This window comes from Megalops cyprinoides, chromosome 17 (assembly GCF_013368585.1).
Source record: "Megalops cyprinoides isolate fMegCyp1 chromosome 17, fMegCyp1.pri, whole genome shotgun sequence".
In the NCBI taxonomy this organism is placed as follows: Eukaryota; Metazoa; Chordata; class Actinopteri; order Elopiformes; family Megalopidae; genus Megalops; species Megalops cyprinoides.
The window spans coordinates 14227294-14249616 of record NC_050599.1 but is presented as its reverse complement, the minus strand read 5'-3'; the positions used below and the strand labels follow the sequence as shown (position 1 = coordinate 14249616).

At 40.9% G+C, this 22323-nt stretch overlaps 1 protein-coding gene across 3 annotated transcripts; it reads left to right on the top strand.

The window, feature by feature from the left end:
- The first annotated feature begins 980 nt into the window (after positions 1 to 980).
- On the top strand, positions 981 to 21970 carry mpv17 (mitochondrial inner membrane protein MPV17). Of its 3 annotated transcripts, none has more exons than XM_036549868.1 (8): positions 981 to 1028; positions 2412 to 2494; positions 10525 to 10640; positions 13278 to 13370; positions 17015 to 17110; positions 20108 to 20140; positions 20548 to 20600; positions 21654 to 21969. In XM_036549868.1, exons 2-8 carry the CDS (start codon positions 2422 to 2424, stop codon positions 21721 to 21723), a joined length of 534 nt encoding a protein of 177 aa, XP_036405761.1. In that variant the 5' UTR covers positions 981 to 1028; positions 2412 to 2421; the 3' UTR covers positions 21724 to 21969. The 3 variants fall into 3 exon arrangements, with proteins under 3 accessions (XP_036405761.1, XP_036405763.1, XP_036405762.1); XM_036549870.1 differs by lacking the exon at positions 981 to 1028 and adding an exon at positions 1876 to 1952 and having other exon boundaries at positions 21654 to 21970; XM_036549869.1 differs by lacking the exon at positions 981 to 1028 and having other exon boundaries at positions 2006 to 2494; positions 21654 to 21970.
- Positions 21971 to 22323: the final 353 nt, after the last annotated feature.

The following is a 22323-nucleotide window of genomic DNA, read 5'->3' as shown; positions in this document are numbered from 1 at the left end:
TCCCATATACAAAATGGCTTAATTTGTGACTAGTCATGATCCCTGTCTGTACTGGTCCCTCGGTGGTGGAATGAACTCCCCATGGAGGTTAGGACAGCAGAGTCGCTGGCCATCTTCCAACGCAGACTGAAGACCCACCTCTTCAGACTGCATCTTGATTCTGCTTCAATCCCCTCCCCCTAACACCTGATAGCTCTAGTATTTGATATTTATTTTGCATGTAATATTGTCATGTATTTTGGATTCTGTGTTCTAGGGACTGTTGTATCATAGTATACTTGGCTTCTGTCACATTGCACAAGTTAACTTGTGGTGGGGCTCAATAGTGTTAAGCTCACACTCACTGGTCTGGGAGTGTTGTTAGCCTGGTCTGACACTGTTGCTTGTTAAATTGAGTGGATACACTTATGTTCTATTGTGCTGGAAGTTGCTCTGGATAAGAGCATATGTTAAATGCATGTAATGTAATGTCTAATTTGTGACTTACCACTAGTATCCATAAGGATGCTGTGAATGACATCCAAGAGGCTGGTCCAGAATCATAGATGCCTTGTTGATCCTTTATTGGTCATGATAGGGAACTATCATGCAACTATCAGTGCAAATTATACAGAACATGTTTGTTACATAGTCTAGGTATGTGCTCATGAAAATAGGTCTTGTTGATATACTCAGTGAATAAAGTCATGATTATTTGTATTAAACACCATTTTGAGTATTTGACCTTTGACCCCTTGAAAATGACATTAAAATTACGAATCCAGAATGCTATCCACTTTCTCCTTGTTTCTCACTCACAACAGTGTGATCTAGCTTAGATATCATCTATTAACAGACTACGCCATTATTTTTTCTGAGGTTTTCCACCTTTGACTGGTCTGCTATAGAACCATGTGCTGTTATGAAGCTGAGCGGTAATTACATATTTCTCCCAATAGAGGGCGGTAAAAACCATCTAACGATGTAGATGGTTTCCTTTACTCTGGAAGTGACGTTGTCTTTTGGCCGTGTCCTCAGAAGTCATTCAGGCATGTTCCTCGTAATTGTTAATATTCGCTTTTGATGCTACTATTTTATATGTAGTGAGATGACAGCAGGCACAGTCTGTGTACTGTCATGTTTAGAAATGGTTAAAGGAAGGATTGCATGCGGGAGTGTTAGCACTTTTGCTGAATAGCTAGCTACGAGCTCTAATTGGTACAGTCAGGTTCTTAATTTTAATTCGGGAACAGATTTAGCCTCGGTTAAGCTAGCTCAGAACATGCAGATATTTTTTGGAGTGATGCTAACGTTAACTGCATAGTTAGGCACTTGCTGCCCTTACTTATTTTGGTGAGAAATTCTAGTTAGCTTGTTTGCTAGTTAGCTAGCCTATTTTGAGTGTGATAAGTAAATGAGTAAATACGTTTGAGATAAAGGATGATAATGTTTGATGTACAGCATTCATTTGTCTGAAGAAGCCATCCTGTTACTCTTGCACACCAGCGAAATTCTCACCAAAGTAAAAAAAAAAATTGGGGACGTTTCTGGTTGCTAGCCTCTCGTTGGCCACAGCAAGAGGTGTCAAGTGGAGTATCACGTTAGTAGAACAATACTAAAGCAATTTCAAATGTATCTTTGTTGTTGTATGTAGTGCTGTAAAGTAGTAAGTATGGAGATGCTGACCGATCACCAAGTCTAACAACAACACAAAGGCAGTAAAATAAAAATGTCAGAAATTTAGACCGTTAAAAGGCACAACTGTTGCGCAAACATGTTTATCTGGGTGTCTTGCTGGGAGTAAATAGGAGAACGTGACCTTTGCTTTCGGTTTAATTTTTTACTACCTAACATCTGTAGATTCCAGTAAATGAAATATATTGCTTTCAGTGTCGGCTAGAATACTGTTATACTGTTAAATCAGATTACTTTTTGCAGAGCATTATGTGTTGCGGAATATTTTACCCTTAGAGGTTAGAAATAGCTATTTGTTGAAACAAAACTGGTTTCGGATTATCAGATGAAATTTCAGCATTTACTTTCTTTTCGTCTGTCTGTCTTCTCTCTTCTCAAGTTAGCCGCACTGTTTTGTGCATTGGAATTTCACAGTGCTAGGTGACACAAACAAGAATGTTGTTTTCTCGCAAAAATAGGTTCTAGTCTGTTTAAATTGGAGAGAGAGGGCAATCTTTGACTGATGTAGAAGTGCATCCGGTGCCTTTGAATGCTAGCATGTGTAGATTAATGACTTGACATGTGTCAGATGCTGAAGGACATTTTTTGCATCTGTCAAGTTGCAAACTGTACTTAACCTGGTTTTCTCTGACTTTCAAACAAGCTTGAACAGAAGACTTTTGATTTTAGACAGTCCCGTGGGGATGATGGGTAGGTCTTTTTATGAAGTTGTCTAGTGTCTGATGGTCTTCTTTCAGGGCAAGTAGCATGGCCGGCTTGTGGAGGTCCTACCAGGCACTGATGTCCAAACGTCCTTGGACAGTCCAGATACTCACAGCCGGTAAGAAAACACCTGCAAGACCCCATCTCCTTTGACAGGACAACACTGGTGTCTCCACTAGTCCCATAATGAGCACAAGTCTCTCTTACTTGAGCCACCCTCATTCAGCTTTCATGACAATGGCCAAGCCAGTCACAGAACACATGGTTTTCAGAAGTGGGTCACTCCTTCTGTTCGTTATCTCCTTGTAGCAGTGGTACTGGTTTCTGCATGAAGGCTCCCCAAAAATAGGAATCTGTCATCTGTGAATGTTTTTTACATTTCTTGTTGATGCCAATTTATTTGCTTTACACCAAGGGAACAATACTTCTGACTGAAAATTGTGCTTAAGAATATATGACTCATATGCTGAGTAACAGTCTTAAAACGTATAGTTGCTATATATCCAATGAAGTGGATATCCCATCACAGGTTTCTTTGCAATACATGTGATTTATTGAAAACATGCTCTAATCACTATTCATACCATTAAGCAAGGCCCCGTTTATTTATTAATATATAGGTTTTGATGTACTACAGTGTTGAATAAACTGGTAATTGCAGGGGTTTGCTTGGAATCTATTCCTAACACCAGAGGGCAGCAAAGTATTGAAGCAGATTTTATGTGCTTTTGAAACTTCAGTTGTTAATGCTATGTTAAATGCTATTGGTATCAGTGCTGCCTGCTGTTTTATCTTTGAATATCCCAATTAAAGAAGAGGCCTTATTCACAGTGTACTGTTCTAATTTTGTAGCTGGAACTCTACATAGACTCAAATATCATGTGAATTGTGTGAATAAATGAGCTAGTTGATGCACTAAGAACAAATCTTAGAATTGTGAGATATTAGATGCAATTTGTACTTGTCTGTAGCTACAATGGTAGCTTTACTATATTCTCAGGCTGAAACCACAGCATGGCATCAATTAAACAGAACTGAAACAACCTGGATATTCCTCCCCAAGGAGGAAGCCCAATGTACCAAAAGCTCTTTGATTAAAAAAAAAAACAGAGCTAAAATCAGTGCACCTGTAAACAGTCATGACGCAAAAAGATAAACAACTTTTCTGTAAGTAAAGCTCCATTTGGTCCCTGCCAAGTATAGATGTAAAGGCAACACAACTGGCTAAATTTAAATCCGAGTTTTTTCTTGAACCTATTTTACTTTTTTTTTTTTTTTTTTTACTGTAGTTACCCTAAGGGTGCATTTGCCTTTTCTAAAATTGTCCTCATGCATGAACGTTTGTCTTGCAATGAGGAATAACAGTTCCCCGGAAGGAAACGCCCACTCCCGCACCCACGCAGCTTTTGATTGGACAGTGGAAAACGGAGTCAGAAGACATCCAGATGCGTGATGATTCTGTGATCCCTATTCCGCTCTTTATCGCTTTTTAAACAGAAGTGCACACTTATCCAGGGTATTGATTCTTCACTGCTGTGGACAGGTTCCAGATGGCTCTTTGGCTGTAACAGAAATGCACCTCTACATAGTTGTATATTTTTCAGTTGGGTTAAATCATGGCAGAAATGGGGGGGGGCATTCTCACCCTCTCTATGGAGGCACATTGAGCTGAGGGGCTGCAGGGTGCAAATTTATGTAATAAAGATTATGGACTTGTACAGTGATTCACCGCTTTTGTTTCCACACCAGAGAGGAAGGAGTGTTTATATTTAGATGCTGGAGCTGTGAGGGAATGGCTCCCTTGTGATGCACAGAAGACAGTGAAATGACTCAAAACAGCAAGAAGGTCATTGCGGAAGCAGATAATGAAACTGAGTGGTTGTGCGTTGTGTGGACAGCAGATGTTCCTGTCATCTCGCTTTCCGCATTGCGCATGGTTTCCACAGCTTTAAACTGGCACCTCACCGCCGAAGTTCAACTCCATTTACAGTGACCAGCTATAGCAGCACTCTGTTTACAGAACAGCTAAACTTTCTCTGACTTCAGGAGTTAATGCAAGAGAGATGAACAGTTTCTGAAGTGAAAGTAGTTACAGCAATTACAGTAATCATGTTTATAGTTAATATTTTTTGGTAAATATTTTTAGAAGTTATGATTGTATTAATGTTTGCCACAACAGCGGGAGATGTTCTGTTTCAATAATTGCTACATGTTTTAAGTCTGTATGGATAGAGCTATGGCCAGGGGTAGGATGCAAGCTTGGGCAGGTGGTATTCAAGGGCATGGGTAGAACATCATCAGAAATATTGCTGGAATGAGGTTGGAGGATTAGAGCCGCCTACCCCGACAGAATGAATGAGGCATGCACAGTTTCTTTTTCTAATTGAAGGCAGGTCCTCGTAGTTTCCACTACCCAACATACTCTGTTTTGAGATGCTAGGATGTGCAGCATGGCTGATTTGAGCAGCTGGCACTATAGAAAATTCAACTTTGGTGAGGGTGGAACCTTTTTTACTCTCACCTGGTTAGAGGGAAGCGTTGAAGGTGTTTGAAATTCAGGTCTCCTAAAAAGTACAAAAGGTTCAGACGCGTCTGCACACAAAGCTGACTTAGCTGTTCCTTCATTATCAAAACATTGCTGTCTTTTGACCTTCCTGAAGACTGAATGTGGGCTAAACTCAAATATTTACTCGCCTGCCAGGATTTTTCATGGTGGCTCTGGACTGGAATAAAGCCAATAGCATAAATGAATGGAGAAATGAATGAATGAATGTTTGGTCAATGAATGAATGTCAGGGCATTTGTGACTCCACTGTCACCGAAGCCACTGACAGGAGGTCAAAGTCACTGGTAGTGTGTGGACATGGGAGGAGTCAATGGTACGTCCAGTCTCACCTGCATAGTCTGGGTCCATTGGGTTGGGCCGCACTCATTAGCTAAATGCTCCGTTGTAGGCTGCGGTAATGTTGGCTACAGTAAAAAGCTCTCATGCCTTTGAAGACTACCTGCCAAATGTATCACAGATAATTTCCCAAGTGGGAGAAACACGTCAGTCAGGGCCATTAGCCTCAGGAGACTTTGCCTTCAAGGACAGGGACTCTGAAGCGTGCTGCCGTCGGCACTTTTCCGTGGGAGAAGGATAGACATTTATTGGCCCCCTTGCTCTCAACGAAGTGCTTTAATGTACATTTCGTACTGCTTGCTGGAAGATGGGAACAGATTTGTTTTAAATCTGTCTAGTGAAAGATTTATAATTTGTCTTGATAACAGGTTTGTATAAACGAGATCTTCTGTAGCTAAAAAAATAAATAATTTTTCCCTATATTGAAGGGAGGTTAAAGATTAAGTCAAAAAGTTGTTAAGCATACTGTCTCCTGTGCAGTCTCTTGTTCATGTTGCGCTGGTACCTCTAAGACTATTAGTGCGACGGGTCTGTTTTTCTGTTTTAACCTTTTGTAAATATGCCTCTTTCATTTATTCCTTCTTATAAATGTGGCCTTTTGTTATAAACTCCTTTAAATGCTTCCCTTTCTGGTTTAACTTTGTATAAAAATGTTCCAGGTATTTTGTCTGTTTTTATTTGGCTTGTACTTTTTTCTCGTTTTCAGTAAAAAAAAAAATGAGAGGAGCAGGTGACTGCTGGTTTAACAGGGGTAATGTAGACAGGTAGTGTGAGCATTGGGAATGTAGTTCAGAAGGGTGAGCCAAACTTTTCATCAGTCAATTTTTTTTTACAAGCAGTGAATGCGTCATTTGAGCAAAAAAAAGGGAAATGTGTTCATCATTTTCTTTCGCTGTTTGATTTAATGCTTTTCAGTCTTTGTCTTTTTGTGCCTGTTACATCTGTTAGACTATTCAGGGATCCCTGTTTTAAAATGACCCAGTAAACCCCATCAAAGGTGTCTTGACTCTTACCCCAGCCTGTTTTTCTGAATCCAGCTACCTTTATTAGTCTTTTCCTGACATTTTAAGAAAAGGTTATACCACATAAAAAAGGGCTGCACTGCCTTAGTGGACACCGTCATTACCGAGCATCGTCCTTTGTAAAACTTGATATTTGATTGAGTGGTGAGAGGTGTGAGCTGTTTGCTTTGATTGATCCTGTCTGTAAAAGCAGAATAGGTGGCAAGTGAGTATTTCAGTCATTACCTGGAACTCCACTCAACCTTGCGGCAGAAGCTGACTTTCCCTTTTAGCGGGAACCCCCTTCACCTTAAGGCGGAAGCTTCATTCACCTTGTCTTGTGGTGTGGATCGATGACATGTTTCCGCAGTTATTCTTGAACAGGGTAAAGGCCCAGACTGGGGTCTGGTAATTGCGCTCCCCTTTGCCTTTTCACCCTATACAGCTGGCTGTAATGAGGTGCGACTGCTCTGTGCTCTCGTGACCTGCTCCCGGGTGAGCATGAGCGTACATGCGTGCCATTGTACAGAGTGTGCTGAGCATGTGTAGCCGCCTTGCCAAGAGCCTGAGGAACAACACTTTTGCTTACCGCAGGTCGCTGTCACTTTTCACATTCCCCCACTGTGCCACATTGTAATATTACAGAGTCAGAGCTAAGTTTGGAAATCTGCGCTCGCTTACTAATGCCTTGGTGCTGTTTGTGGCAGGGTTCGTAACATTTTGGTTCACAGTTCGTCATCCATTTCACGCCTAATCATCTTGCGCTGCTGATTGTGGCCCTGCTTACGTTCATTCTGGGTTGGTCTGTTTCCAGCTTTGACGGTGAGGGGTTTGCGAGAGAGGAAAGGGGACGCAACACCCCCTAGCTGAAGCAGGCTACACTCAGAGCATTCACTCTCATGGGGGCATTTCATCCTTCTGTTCTACTACAGCTTAGCAGGTCCATTTTTCATAATGAAATCTGTTTGGTTGGTATTTTCAGAAACGCAGCAGCAATCTGTCAGATCTGCCCATTTTGAGGTGTTCTACACGTTGTGTTGAATGAGTAGGTCTATTTTTTGTTCTTTCGTCAGCTCGACAGTGCAAGCCCAAGTTTTGATTTTGTAAAGACGCTGTGTTACATCTCTGCTTTCTTTTAATATATCTGTTTGCAAATCAGTGTATTGTGTATTCCAAATCTGGTAATTTGCTACGTTCTGTCATTTGGAAGTGGCAATATCTGTCAGTGGTCTCCTCTGTTTGACAGATAGTTGGAGTGCTTTGACCTTCTAGCTTTCTTCAGCCACCACAGGCTACTAGGGTTTCTGTTAGTATTTTTTTTCCCTCATCTACTCTGTGCACAGGTGTTAAGCAGTGGGAGGTAGCATTTAGTACAGTTGACCTTGCGTATAATTACCTATGGGGTGCTTGTTTATATTGCAGCCTTAATCTATCTGTGTCGACTCAGATATGATGGGAGTTCTCTGTTTGTGAATTCAAGTGCAAGTAAATTTCAGGGTCATAAGTTCATCCCCAGTTATATTGGTGATTAGTGCTCTGGCACACATGGACGTCTGCCTCTCCCTCGCAGCAGAGGTTGGTGAGGTTCTCGATGTCTCCTCCTCTGGTATCCTGCAGGTGAGTGGTGTGTATCACCTTTCTGCAGGTGATTACATGGATAGTAATGAGAGCCTCCTAGGGAGTAATAGGACTTGGTCCTCACTGTGCTTCCCCTCTCGGCTGATTTGCCAGACTGCAGACCCAGGCTCGTGGTGTGTTGAAGTGAAAGTGTATGGTTAAGCAGATAATCTCCATTCAGTGAATGAGAGTCAGCACACCACATGGTGCAGTCACCCCGAAGATGTGTTGCAGGCCTTGGTCAGCAAGATGTAAAGCCCCAGGGAGCAGCTGTGACATCGGTCCCTAGCACAGTGGTTAATTTGTCAACATATTCCTGCTGTTGGCTGTTTGAATCAAGACCCACTTTGGTGGTGTGGTATGATCATTCATTGAGCCGAAGTTACCTTGGTATCCATTACTAATAGATAGCTCACTTTTGCTCAGCGAATTTTCTGATGAAGAACCAGTACATTCCTTCTTTATAGTGTATGCTTGTGTTAAAAACTTGGCTGAGGACGCTTCTTCTCCCTCTCTGAGTTCTTGTTTTTCTGGATGTCATGAAAGTTGATGAAGATGATTTTGATCCTGTGCTCCTTTCCATCTATGTCTCCTTAACTATGAATACCAGGTTGTAATTCCCTCTTGGATGGCATCATGGGATAATGATAATCTGTGTTTTGACTAAACTATACATAGCATTCTGATGATTGGCTAGTGTCAGACCTCCTTGCCTCTTCTGGATTGTAATTCAGGATTTTATTTCTTCATTCATTCGATAGTTTGTTGTTTCTCCTTCCCCGAGTTTGCATTCTTTGTAGGTTTTTGGGGTGACGCTCCGTCCGTACTGACTAGCTAGGGTGCTGTTTACAGGAATATGAATAATGCAGCACCGCGTTTATCCGGCACGCTTTTGTCCAAGATGATCAATACCTTCAGGCCACATAAGTCACTTTGGTGCAGAGGGGGACCTGTGACATTTTCAGGAGGCTGGAGGGTACAGCTCCGTCAATCTGACGGGTGTGAATGAGCGCTGTGTTTACCCCATCCAAAAGGGCCAGGACGCGGCAACATCCAGCGGCCTATCAGGTGTCAGCCTCCATCTCCCCATTCGTCCCTGTCCATTCATTGAGCTCTTCTCCACTGACCGTTTCACGCACTCTCTGCTCACCGCTGTGCAGGTTGCCATAGTGACCATTTACTCTCAACTTTCTCTGTGCTGTCTTGTTCATGGTGCAGCTTAGAGACCTGGTAAAAAGTTGATCACAGAAATATATATATCAAAGAAAAGAAAGAAAGAAATATATATATCAAAGAAATATATATGATCAAAGAAATATGTTTATACTGTATGCATATTTTCACCAAGCTATTTAAGTTACTATGTGTACTGTAATTGATGCTATTAGTTAGCTTTGCTCTGCCATCTAGAGTCTGAGATTTTTAATCAAGAAAATTGTGATGTGACTGTGGATGAAACAATACAGGGAGTTCTGAGGTTGTGGAATGTATAATGTAGGTCAGGGGGCTAGTCTTTTTGATCGTGTGTTTCCTGATCTGTAACAATTCTGTGTTTCATTTCTAAAAGGACATGCATATTCATTTTCGCTGTGTTCAGCCGCTGCGTTTCTCAATTAAAAACTTGACCTTTATAGAATGTCACAAAACATGCATCAGTGAAGGTATGTGGACGGGAAATCCATTCCTCTTTACGCAGTGTTTTTAATTAAAGCACAAATTACCGTCAGGGGAATGTGTGTAGTATGAGCCTTGCAAAGCCGTCGCCAATGCAGCCCTTAGCATCACTTTACTGCACTTCTGTATTAGGAAGTGCGAAATATATATCATATCCTGTATGAAGCATGCTTCATTGGGCAGCAGAACAACACTCTGAATAATGATAAATAGCGACATACAAGGTATGCAGCTATAATCAATTTACAAAAAAACAGTACTTTTACATAAAAGCCCATCCCCATCTGTTTCATTCATTCCCTGCACAGATATCTCATTGCAGACCTGCTAAAGCTATAAAAGGTATTCTTCCTGACGTTCTCAAACATATGTTTGGTGTCAAACAAAGTTGCAAAAAATGTGATGGCATTATTCTATAAATACAAGGTGTCTTTTTAGCGTGAGTAAGACAAATATGTAGGTCATGCAATGAGTGCACGAAAGACAAGAAGCTAAGAGCTAGAAAGCTGTTCAATCAGTAAGTGCTTTTATATAATATATTTTTATATGTATATTTTATTATAATATATAAATGAAATTGCACAAATATAACTATGAATAAATACCAGTGTAAATCCAATTATACTGTAATGACTATCAAGAAGTACATGAGACGAGTACAAACCGAAATGCACAGTGATAACTATCTTTAGTACATTTCATAGAGACATTCAAATACACAGTAACATTTATCAGGTAGTACATTTGTCAGTAAAAATCTTTAGGTCAGTGGATGGGCAGTGAACGGGGAAGTAGTGTTTGAATGAGGCGTCCGCCCTGGGCCACGGCGTGCCTGTATGGTGTGTTCACATTAGAGCGAGCACCCCGCCGTGCGCTGGCACGGGCAAGGGCGTGGGTCCCGGGTCTTGGGGAGGAGCAGATGTCGAGCTGCCTCTGTCCCCCTCTCTCTTCCAGGCTCCCTGGTGGGGGTGGGCGATGTCATCTCCCAGCAGCTGATCGAGAGGAGGGGCCTGGCCAACCACAGCCTGCAGAGGACGGCCAAGATGATGAGCATCGGATTCTTCTTTGTTGTGAGTCTTCCCCGCGTCGTCCTCTCAGGATGTGGTTTGAGGGAATGCCCGTCATAGGCCCCCCGTCTGCAATAAATGGGAAAGGAACACGGTGCTGTGTCTGATTTTCAGACTCCTTCTCTCTCTCATTCTCCCTCCTTACAGAGAACTTTAATGTCAGGCACCAGAAAAAACATTAACATACGGTTAATGATAGCAGTGAGATGTAGGGTATCATTTCTGGGGAATGACTCCTCTCTGTGATGAATTCAGTCTGTCAGGTGGGTTGTGGGGAACTAGAGCAGGAGATTTGGGGGGGTAGTCCTGTAAATTTGCAGAAAGGCGGACAGCCAGGTGGACAGGTCAGGTCGTGCAGCACAATGAGAAATGACGAACCATCAACTGTGAAGACTCGCAGAGTATTTCACAGGAGCAAACCCGGTTTTCCTCACTTTTTCTTGTGACTGTGCCGTTTAAAGAGCCAGCCCAAGGAGGGGCATGGGGAGTGGGGGGGAGTTTGGGGGGAGGGGGGAGGAGAGATTGCGTCATCAGGAAGTAAAGTCAGGGACAGGTTAGACTGTAGGAGTCTGCTGGTTCAGATGAGTGGGGGGTAAAACTTAACAGCTGCTCCACGTGGGCTTGGACAGCGGGGGGCATCTAAAAAAGTTAGCCAGCTGCAGTCGTGCCGGACGACGTGTGAGCCACCACGGACTCTTTGCACTTGAGAAAGTTGAGTGATGCTGCAGTCGTGTCTCACCATCGCGCTGAGTATGTAACAGTGGCCCAGTCATGCTGTTCTCACGGTGACATCAACCTCTGAATGTCACCTACAGCCAGGACAGGCTAGTGGACAGGCGTATGTGTAATCACTCATAGACTCTCTCTCTCTCACACACACACATTCTCACTCACAGACACAAAAACACATTCACACAAACACACTTATTCACTCACTCACATACTCACTCAAACACACAAACATACACACACAAACTCAATCACCCACATATGCACACACATAGTATACACATACATTAACTCACACACACACACACACACACACACATTGTTCAGCAGAGCCAATCTGTGGATGAGTTGTCATGCCAGAAGGATGTTTATGACCTCCTCTTACGTGGCCTAATTTAGAATATACTGCATGTCACACTGACTTGACAAATAGGTCCATGTTGCATGATTAAAAATGTCTGTTATTGAAGGTTTAAATCTTGAAGATCCCCAATGAATCAGATTTCGTTTCTGTATTTTCCTGTGGTATGTGCTACAATCTTCTCCCTAATTTATTTATCTAAATTATGCTTTATATATTTGTACAAAAAGGATTCTTAAGGATTTAACCACTAAATAAAATATACTTTAAAAGGGAAAAACCCAGGGAGGATGTTTGTCTGGAAGCACCAAACATTTATAATTAGGAATTTATAAGATGGCTCGATGTGTGCTTGGTGCATCTGAATAAATAACTTCCCAAATGTTAATTTCTAAGTACTTATTTCCAGGAAGGTTAAAATTGATCTTAAGTTATTATTAAATATACTGTACATGCCAGATAATCATTGTGAGGCAAACTGCTGATGATGCTTGAGAGCTTTAAATGTACAGTATTTTTAGTTGTTTTCATGCACAGTGATTTCGATTGGGTTCATTTCATTGCACTTTTTCATTTCTTCCCCCTCTTAACCCCCTCAGTCTTCCTTATCTTCCTTTGTTTTTTGTTTTGTCATCATTAGGCAACATTTTGTCTTGTTTATAAATGTAATCCTCTTACAGTTGCTTAAAAGTGATTTTGGTGTCATGTGCAACAAAAATACTGGAGGGGAAGAAAATTTTTGCCCACACAGATGTCTGAGCACATTAAAGCTGTCTAACAATACATGCCGTAAACCAGAAAAGAGCATGCCGTAAAGAGCAGATTTAAGGTGGAGAATGTCATAGCAAAAGCGATTAGAGTCAGATACAAATTTTCACTTGACATAGATCATTTTGGCTTGTAGGCTCCTCATAGCTACTGAGAATAACAATGAACTGGATAATGATACAGTTTTATCATAGTATGGTAAATGTTATATCATTATATCAAAAAATACTTGTTAAATAGTTCATAATCCTCTGTGCAAGACCCATCCTTTCAAACAGAGTACTTAATATTGACATTGTTGCAAACTGCTGATAATAGTAGTTTCTATCTTTTACTGTTGGCTAGAGATGGGCTTTTGGAGTGTCAGGCTAGGTGTAGATGCAGTTTAGAATGCTTCTGAAAGTATCTATAGTTCATAGTCATTTTTTTGATGGACATTTTGTCACTTGACTCATTTACCCAGAATCAACTACAAAACAAAGGAAGATAAGTTCTTTTCGTGAGGCCTCATGAACACCCACACATACAGAAAACACAAGGCCACAACTAAACATGTCTGTCTGTCATACAGTGCTACAGTAATCAGTGGTATAGACTGCAGACTGTTCTGACCAGTAGTAGGGCTCTGGCCAAGGAATCTTCTGTTTAGATTTTTGTCCACAAAATCTCACTGAAGCTGTGCCACTTATTTTGTTTGTTCCTTTCCTGTGACTTTATAAAGCAGAGATGCTTTTACCTAGAAAAGAATCTGTATGCGTGAATGCCATATGTTTGTTTTCAAGGGCCCAGTTGTAGGAGGCTGGTATAAGGTGCTAGATTCACTGGTCACTGGAGGGACCAAAGCCGCTGCCTTGAAGAAGATGCTTTTTGACCAGGTGGGTGGATAATATATGTTTTTAATTTAAAGTTGTTTATTACAGACTTCTGTTCAGACTCATGTTTGAGTCTTAGCTGTGTCATTTGTGGACAATTAAATGTTCACCTTCACTGTGTGTGTGTGTGTGTGTGTATGTACATGCCACCTGCACCTGTTTCTGAAGCCTTCTACAAATGAGGACATACATACTCATCTATATACACAGGTGCAAATGACCCCACACCTGCTAACACATGATCATACACATGCATGCTTACACACACACACACACACACACACAAACACACATATAGACAGTCTCTCACACATGAATCCACGCACTGTGTGGAACATTGGATGGTGCTCTAATTCAACCCCTATGGGGCAGAAGGGACTGTGAGACAGATGAAGGACAGGGCAGGTGAGAGGGTAGGGGACCAGGGGAGGGGCCCTGGAGAGACAATGTCCCGTCATCACTCTCAGGGGTATAAATAGCCCTGCCAGTGACAGACAGGGAATAAGGATGCTCATCAGAATCATGCCCGTCTCATTTGAGATCCCGCCTCAGGATCTGCCGCGGTGCCGTCAGATGAAATCAGCTCCGTCTTGAGTGATTGCAGAGTGATTCCTTTGTGTGCCAGGACAATAAGTATGAATCCAGGTTTCTGGGGGCTGGACCAGCATTGTCTCTCTGCCATGTTACATTGCCAGTTCCTCCCTCATTCAGTCACTCACCCCCTTAATATGCACTCACTCACTCAGTGTGCATTCACTCACTCACTTACTCACTCACTTAAGTCAGTTGCTTTCCTGGCAGGAAGGATGTTTTACTTCCATAGTGACTGCTCTATGCTTGCTTTTTATGGACTTAAGAGAGCATTATGTATGAAAGCTAAAAAAGTATGACTTCTGCAGAGGTTTAGATACAAAGACTATATTTCAGATCATGTTTCAGATCAAGCTGTATATCTCCATTACACTCAGATGCAGGTTTTTGCTGTTAAGGATGCAAACGACAGTTGATGATTCATATTGGTGAGCTTACAGAAAAGTCCTCCAGGATATCTTGATTGACAACAGCTTGACAATAGTAACATCCTGCAAATGTGCCAGTATGAGATATTTCTGTGAGAATATTTAGTAGTTTTAATCTCTGTGAGTATAACTTACCCTCATCCCACTACTACTTCATAACACAGGAGCAAAGGCATTCAAAATGTGAATGAAAAATGAAGCAAATGAAAAATAATGTGCTCCACAAGTGGCTGTAATGAAAGTCATAATGTCTGAGGAAAATCTAAAATGTGCACAATATTCTTCTTGTTCCTGATCCCACCTTCACCCCCTCCCCCCTCTCCTGCGTGTCAAGTATTCCCAACATTGACAGGTGGGAAATCAAATGGGAGCGTGGATAATATGACAATAATATGATTGTGCTGCATTGAGGATGCAGGATGAAAACAAAAAAATAAAATAAGCGAGGCCTTTTTCTGTGACGGGATTACTTCTGAAGAATACCTTTCTCCTTTGAAGTGAAGTCTATTTATTCACAATTTCTCAAAGAGGATTCCAAGCTAATTTTAGAGACCCACTTCTCCTATCTCCCTCTTTCTCCTACCCCGCTCTCTGTCTCCCTCCCTCTCTTCCTGTTCCCCTCTGCTGGTCTCTCTTTCCCTGTCCCTTTCTCTGTCTCTCCCCCTCTGAATCATTCCCCCTCTTTTCCTTTCTCCCACTCCATCTTTCTCTCTCACATACACAGTAGCCCTGCATGTTTTACCTGTACAGAGGGGCTTTGAGAAGTGGAGCGTGGTCACGCATCTCATCCCTGCTGAAGTTCACCAGAGCAGTAACCCTGGCGATGAAATTGGACAGACTTTTACAAGGGGAGTCCTCACCACAGTGATTCATCCCCCATTTCACAGCCACTGAGCTGTAAAACGTTATTGCATTTCTTTTAAGAGAGAGGAGCTACTTGGACAAAATGATTCCATCAACAAGGCGAGATAGCTGTCCATCCCAGTTGTGAAGAGCTGTCCACACTAAACAGATGATAACTGCCTCTCTGTTTACGGGCAGGGTGTTTTACGGTTGAGCCATGTCAGAGTAACCCTGGTTACCTCAATGGGATAAACTTAATGGCATATGTTTCATGCAAGAACGTTTTGGTTGTAATCAGGAGGAATGTCTCAGTTGAAATGCAGTGACAACATATTTATAAAGCATTACACAAATCATCTAGAGCGTAAGCATAACCAAAGCTCCTTTTGTCACATTAGCAAAGCAGAGCTGTGTCCATGAACATTAGGTTTCAACACTTTTTTCAGAAACATATGCAAAAGTGAGTGATTTTTACTTATTTTAAGTATTTTACTTTCTCTTTATTTTATGAATCGGCTTAACAGAATTTTAAGCACTTTTATGACCACAAACATTTACAGAACCCTGAACTTTGTCCAATGGTATTTTTCTGGATTTTAATATATTTGAGTGACAATCTTCCATTATGAAGCCCTGCCATTCATGAGCAGGACATACAGAGTGTGAGGATCTACATAAGTTCTGCATGGCCATTTTGTAGGCATTGTCTGTTTGTCTTTGTTGTGTGCTTGAACCACTGTTTATCCAGTGAAAAAATTACATCCACAGAACAGGATATCCTGTTTTCCCTGCTAAATGGTTGTTAGTAATAAGATCCTACTTACAGTGGATGTCACAAGGCCATAGAGTGGCTGGTATAAAAATACCTGAAGTCTGTGGACCATAAATGTCACTCTATTTCAACTGCAAACTTTAGTGGCCTAAAATATGGATTGTTTTGTCACAGAGCAGATGTGAAGAACCTGCATTATTGATGCACTCATTACAACTGTACCGCTCTCGTTTTGATCTTATAACCTGTGGATATCAAAAGGACTCAGTCAGTGTCCAGCCAATGGCAGTGTGAGAATCACTTTGCGTTCCCATGAGTATCAGCGCATCAGAGTATTTTGTTTAGCAATTTGTAATGGATTCACTCTTGTACAAAAGTAAAGACTCAAAACGTCAGGCAGGTTATTTCGGGTTTTACATCATTATGACAATGCAAAACTAAAAATCAAATGTATAAAATATTTCTGAAAATGCATGAAGATTGAAAGTGTGAAGGTATGTCTGAAGGCTACCAAAAATGATAAATGGATGAAAATTCAGACGAAGTAAAACAAAGACAAAGGATGTATCCCATCTAAAAGGAGTTTGTCACTGGACACTTAAAAAAAAGTTTGATAGTCATTCCAGAGTAGCTGGCCTGAAACGCCAGGACTACTGTTTGGCTTTTACAGGCAGCCTAGAAATAGCTTTGGTCAAAGATCAACATTTCATCCTAAGAGCTTCCGTGTGCCTGGTGTGGTCATCAGCATCTAACTGTTGTAATCATCCCATCATCCAATTTTCCCATAGAGGAGGGGAGTCAGACCTTTTAGTAGACTCAAATGGAAAATCATCTGTCAGCGCTACTCCGTCGTACGTAAACAGCACATGTACAACACGTAAAAAAAGTCCCTGAAATTGTTATGAACTTTTCAGACTTGTATTTCAAATGGAGCTGCATGTACTGCATTAGTCTGATATATGTTTCCCCTGGCAACCAAGCAGAAGATTCTGAATGATTCCGCTTGTCTGCAGGTTGGCTTTGCACCCTGTTTCCTGGGTGCTTTCCTGGGCATTTCTGGAACACTGAATGGACTGACAGTGGAGGAGAACATTGCCAAGCTGAGGAGGGTAAGAGTCTCTCTGTCAGCCATATCGTATCAGCTATGCCATAGAACAACATTTCAACTCAGGAGATTACTGAAGTCAAGTACATTTGGCTGAATAAGTTCTGAGAGTTTTTATTCTAGTTTATTACCAGAAAACAAAAATATGTTCTGTAAAATCTAAGGATAAAAATACATATATCGTTCTTACCTCTCAGTCAATAATGACAAAAACCTGATACTTCCACTCCAGATATATAAAGTCTTATTCCAAGTCATCAGCAACAAGCTTTGGGCTTTTGTGCCAATAATAAATGTTCTTATTTAAAATCTGTCTAGATGAAGAATGACGCCAGTCTGGTGTTTTCTGACATGTTCTTTTCAGCGAGTGAGCGAGCGAGAACAATGTGTGAAGAGACATTACATTATACGCACTGACAGAGAAAACACATGAGTTTTGCAGAACATTCCAGCTAATTTAATTCCATTAAATCTTTTTTTCCTATGGGTATGTAACAAACATACTCATACAGCCCTGAAGTTATTGTATTTACATTCGTGCCATTTATGATTATTCTGTTTATAGATCCAATATCTCCAGGATTTACACTCTTTAGGAAAGGCATACAAAATAGCAAGAAAGCTAAATGTGGCTTGGTGTGGGAGTAAACATTTTTGAAAGCAGCAAGTAGTAAGAAAGTGAAAGTGGAAAGTGTTCATGCAAAGGATAAGTTGATTAGAGAAATCCATATGTTGTGGACATTGTGCTAGCTGAATTCTTATGCCAGTTATCAGGAAGATGGCTGCTGGGCTCACAGAATGCCCCTGATATTGGCTCTGGTATAATTAGAAACTATATCCACCGGTGAAGAAAAGGATGTTGGAAATAAAGGGTGGTGACTCATGTCTTGGAGAACAGGTCTACGAACAGGGGGGTACACGGCAACGCAGCTATAAATTATTTATGTAAGGAAGGCAGTTGAGTTAAAATGAGGCTGAAAGGTCAATCACCTAAATGTCAGAAAAGACAGAAAACAAATGACTAATGTGCTCATTAACCCAGCTGTTGATGTAAAGTAAGTGTGAGGTGAAAGGCAATAATGGAGAACACCTTACACTACTGAGATTTAGTTTGGTAGAGCTACCTACAGGATCCACTGATATTAATGGTACTAAGAGCTGTTTAGCAGAACAGCATGTCCTTTCATTTCAGTGTACGCTTCATGTCTTCTTCCTAGATGCTCAGCTGTGATTCAGACCTCTGGAAATACCCGCTGTTTCTAGCCCCTGTTTATCTGAGCCAATGACACGACTTCACTTGATGTGTAGGGGGCAAAAATGACCAATGAGAACTATTTCTGTTTTTCCTCAGTGTTTGCTCCTCAGACAGACCACTTTGCCATTATTGAAGGGAAAGGTCAAGTGAATATTACATTAAGAAAACAAGTGTTAGCGCTAACGACTATTTTCTCATCACTGCTGTCATTATTTACCTCCTCACCTCATAACACCCAAGAGCTGAACATGTAATAACCGAAGAACAGAAAAATATTCTGTACTTGCACAGCCGTCCTTGAAGGCAAATAAGTCGTATGTGATAGACCTGCAGAAACATCTATCCCCAATGTCCAAAGTGGAGTTCAGCCTTAATTGCTAACAGCTGAGTTACAGGACACAACATGAAGAAGGCAACACTGTAATGATACCGAATGCGATTTTTTAATGCATAATCTCATTAATTCTTCTTTTCAAAGACGGCGTTTTTTCAGAGTATGAGGCCCAGTTGGGCTATTGGCAGATGACTGGTTTTTTTATTGGGCATGAGAGAGCAGGTTTTCCTAGTGATGTTGCTCTGAGGCTCCAGGATGGAGCAGTTACTCTCTTAACGCTTACAACAGGCCCAGAGGGAGTCTCTGAGATTAACATAAGGCCCCTGGCAGCATGGCCGCTGTTCCGTTGGACCTGGTTAAGATGTATATTCTGGGGTACAGCAAACTGAAGAGCTGTATACCTCTTTAGACTGCATCTCGGAGTCTCGGGTCTCCTACCTAGTTACGACACTTGCATCTTGGTTTTTCTTGTGTATAATTTTTAGACTATTACAGCATATTTACAGTAGCCATTGATTTGCAGCATTAATAAACAGAAATTGCAGTGTTTGTTCAGTATTCTTAATGTCATTGGTTATTATAGTACAGTATGATGGATTGCCACATGTTCAGATAAACACTTTCTAATCAAATTATTTTAAAGTCTTTATTTATGAAAGACTGTTTTATTTAATATCTTTACGAGACAGTGCTTGACAAAGTCAAGATAGCGACCTGAAAACAGAACAGGTGAGAATGATTAGAAGTTTATTGCAAAATAAAACAATGCTTATAAAGGTACCCTCGTCACCTCAGTTTTATGCCAGATATGGAAATTTAGGCAGCATCTGATCTCTTTTCAAATTTAGGTGAATAACTCAGAGATGCTCTGCCATCTGTTTGCTCTTTACACTCTTTGCTCTTTAGAAAACGAACAGCCTTGTACCCTCAGTGATGTTCTCCTATAATTTAAAAGGCCCATTGCACTCCTGTATATTTTCACCACACATCTGTTTGAAAGATCGGGCCACGTACTCCTAAGATCATTCTGGGACATTCGCAGTGTGCTCTTGTGAAGTGTCACAGCAGGAATAAGATGAATAGTAAATGAACCTTGGTTACTAGTAGTGATGTAGCAATCAATGGATTGAATGGATGGCTTGATCAATTAAAGCATCAATCAGTCTTTAATTTCATTAAATAATGAGTTTCATTTTTAATGCATGGCTGTTTAAAAGTTAGATAACGTTGATATACATGGCTTTTATAAGTATATGTATTTTATAGAACTGTATCCACAAGGCTAGCAATTATAGCTGAGCACACATCTAATAAGAAATAAAAGAACAGCAGCCTTGTGAAGATGTGAACCTTCCGGCGTTCAGTTGGCCTCTTAACATAATCTTCTCCTAATTCCTTCATTTTTCCTGCAGGACTACACAGATGCTCTGATCTCAAATTATTATGTAAGTTCTTCCATGAAAAGTTTGAATTTTACCAGTGGTAGTGGGGGGTGGCTGATGTCAGGATATCATTGAATGTGTCATGCAACCTGTACTATATTGGTCTGTTGTTTTCTCTGTGTTGAGTATTCCTGCGACTTTATTAGATGCACTTTTGTGCTCTTGTTTTGTAAGTAACTCTGGATAAGTACATCTGCTAAGTGGCAAAATGTATATGTAAATGTAAGTTATTATTATGTTTTTCAGTGCATTAAGACTTAAGTTGAATCTATCTATAATGCACTTTGTCCTTAACTCTGAGTAACAGAGTTGAGCAATTATTTCTATTTTTTCCTCACTTGCACAACATGAAAAATGTGGTAGTTACTGGAACATTTCACAAAATATTTTATCTTGTCTTTTTCCACTAGCTATGGCCTCCCGTTCAGATCGCTAATTTTTACTTCATACCACTGCACCACAGGTAAGGAGCACTAAGGGGCACAGGTCCTTAGCCTGGAATGCAAGGTTTGAGGATAACGAGGTGGAAAGCCTCAAGCATACAGCAGGTGTACCCACAGAAAAGTCCTTTAACAAAGGAAAGAGAGCCCAGCCCAGGGAAGGGCATCACAGAGAATAAATGAAAGGAGATTCCGGACCATCTTCTGATGAGCTGCTAGCTCTCCTGTTTTTGGCACAGGAAGCTCTGAGCTGTAAGGAAGCCACCCACCGCAGCCCTAATCAGTGACCTTTAGGAGGCAAGAGCCTCATTCTGGCCATCAGAAAGTGTCAGCTGCACTTTCGTTTTGTGGTTTATTTTGATAATGTAAACAGAGAGATCTGGAAGACAGAGACTGAAAGGGGGTTGGCCTCAGGTCCCAGGAAGAGAAAATAAGGTGCAGCTCCTGTTGAGGTGCTGAAGCTCTCAAAATAAGCTCTCTGAGCTAGTTTGAACTTTTTGTTTGGAAATATCCTGTGCATGCTGTTAAAGGCCCTTTCAGTGTAGCACTGTGGGATTTTTAATGGCCACTGCTTGACTTGCCTATGGTTCATTTTGCTTTGTTGTGAAAGGGAGAGTGGAGGATTTCTGGGTATGCTGTGTTACATCGTGGAAATGATATGCAGTTAACAACATAAACAAGCCATTACATTTTTTTATCCTTAGAATTACCCAGATTAAACAAAGAACCAATAAATATTTGAAAACACCGTTTTCAGTTAAATCACTTTGTAAATCTTGTGTAGGATACATGTAAGGCATGTTCATCTTGCTTCATTTTGATCCATAGGTTCTGAATACTATCTGCATGTTTTTCATTATTCCACACATACAGTGCTCTCTAAGGACAGCACTTTACATCTCGATAATGTCCGTTCCTAATGGGGACAGCAGTGTCATGGTGGGGGCATCAGTGCCCCACTCAGGGTTTGAGCACTCATTTCTGGAATCATAACCACTGGTCTTCACACTGTTGCACAGTTTCGACTGACTGAGGTGGGTCCACTATTAATCCTTTAATGGAGTTGTCCCCTGCAGGTTGGCTGTGGTCCAGATTGTGGCTGTGGTTTGGAATTCCTATCTGTCCTGGAAAGCCAATAAGATGTGATGGATTAGTCCTTGCCCCATCCTACCTCATAACACAGGACAATCAATGGTTTTGTTACAGATAAGTGAAATGGGGTCAACTCACTGCAAGGAAACCTGTTCACTTTAGCAAAACCTTTGATACCATGCAGCAATAACTAATAAACAATGCAGTATATGTTTCATTTTAGTTTATTTTAATGAACTATGTTTAACTTGTGTTAGTACAGCTATTTAGAATTCCTTTTATTATTATTAATATGTAGACTCCTTTGTACAGGTACACTATACTTGATGAATGTACAATGAATTTGAGTACATGGTATTATTAAAGGAATCTTTGTCTTATATAATTCTGTTCCTTTGATGCCATATCTGTGACTGCAACGGTAGGAAGGTCATGTAGATGTTGTTTTACCCTGCATGGGTTCATACAAAATAAAACTGCATTGCCATTGTTTTTCTTCTAACAAGAAACACTATTGTCTCTGGAGTTTCAAAAATTTTAAACTTTAGCAGTTGTTGTTATGTCAATAACGGTATATGGGATGCATTTAACAGACTGGATTCCACTAATGAAACATGAAGAAAACATAATGATTCAGTGCCTCTTGTGTCACTT

Excerpts from the sequence above, each read along its gene's own strand:
- mpv17 (XM_036549870.1), top strand. The coding sequence starts at position 2,422 with ATGGCCGGCTTGTGGAGGTCCTACCAGGCACTGATGTCCAAACGTCCT. Across the intron at positions 2,495-10,524 it reads AGTCCAGATACTCACAGCCG|GCTCCCTGGTGGGGGTGGGC; the intron begins GTAAGAAAACAC and ends TCTCTCTTCCAG. Across the intron at positions 20,141-20,547 it reads CTCTGATCTCAAATTATTAT|CTATGGCCTCCCGTTCAGAT; the intron begins GTAAGTTCTTCC and ends TTTTTCCACTAG.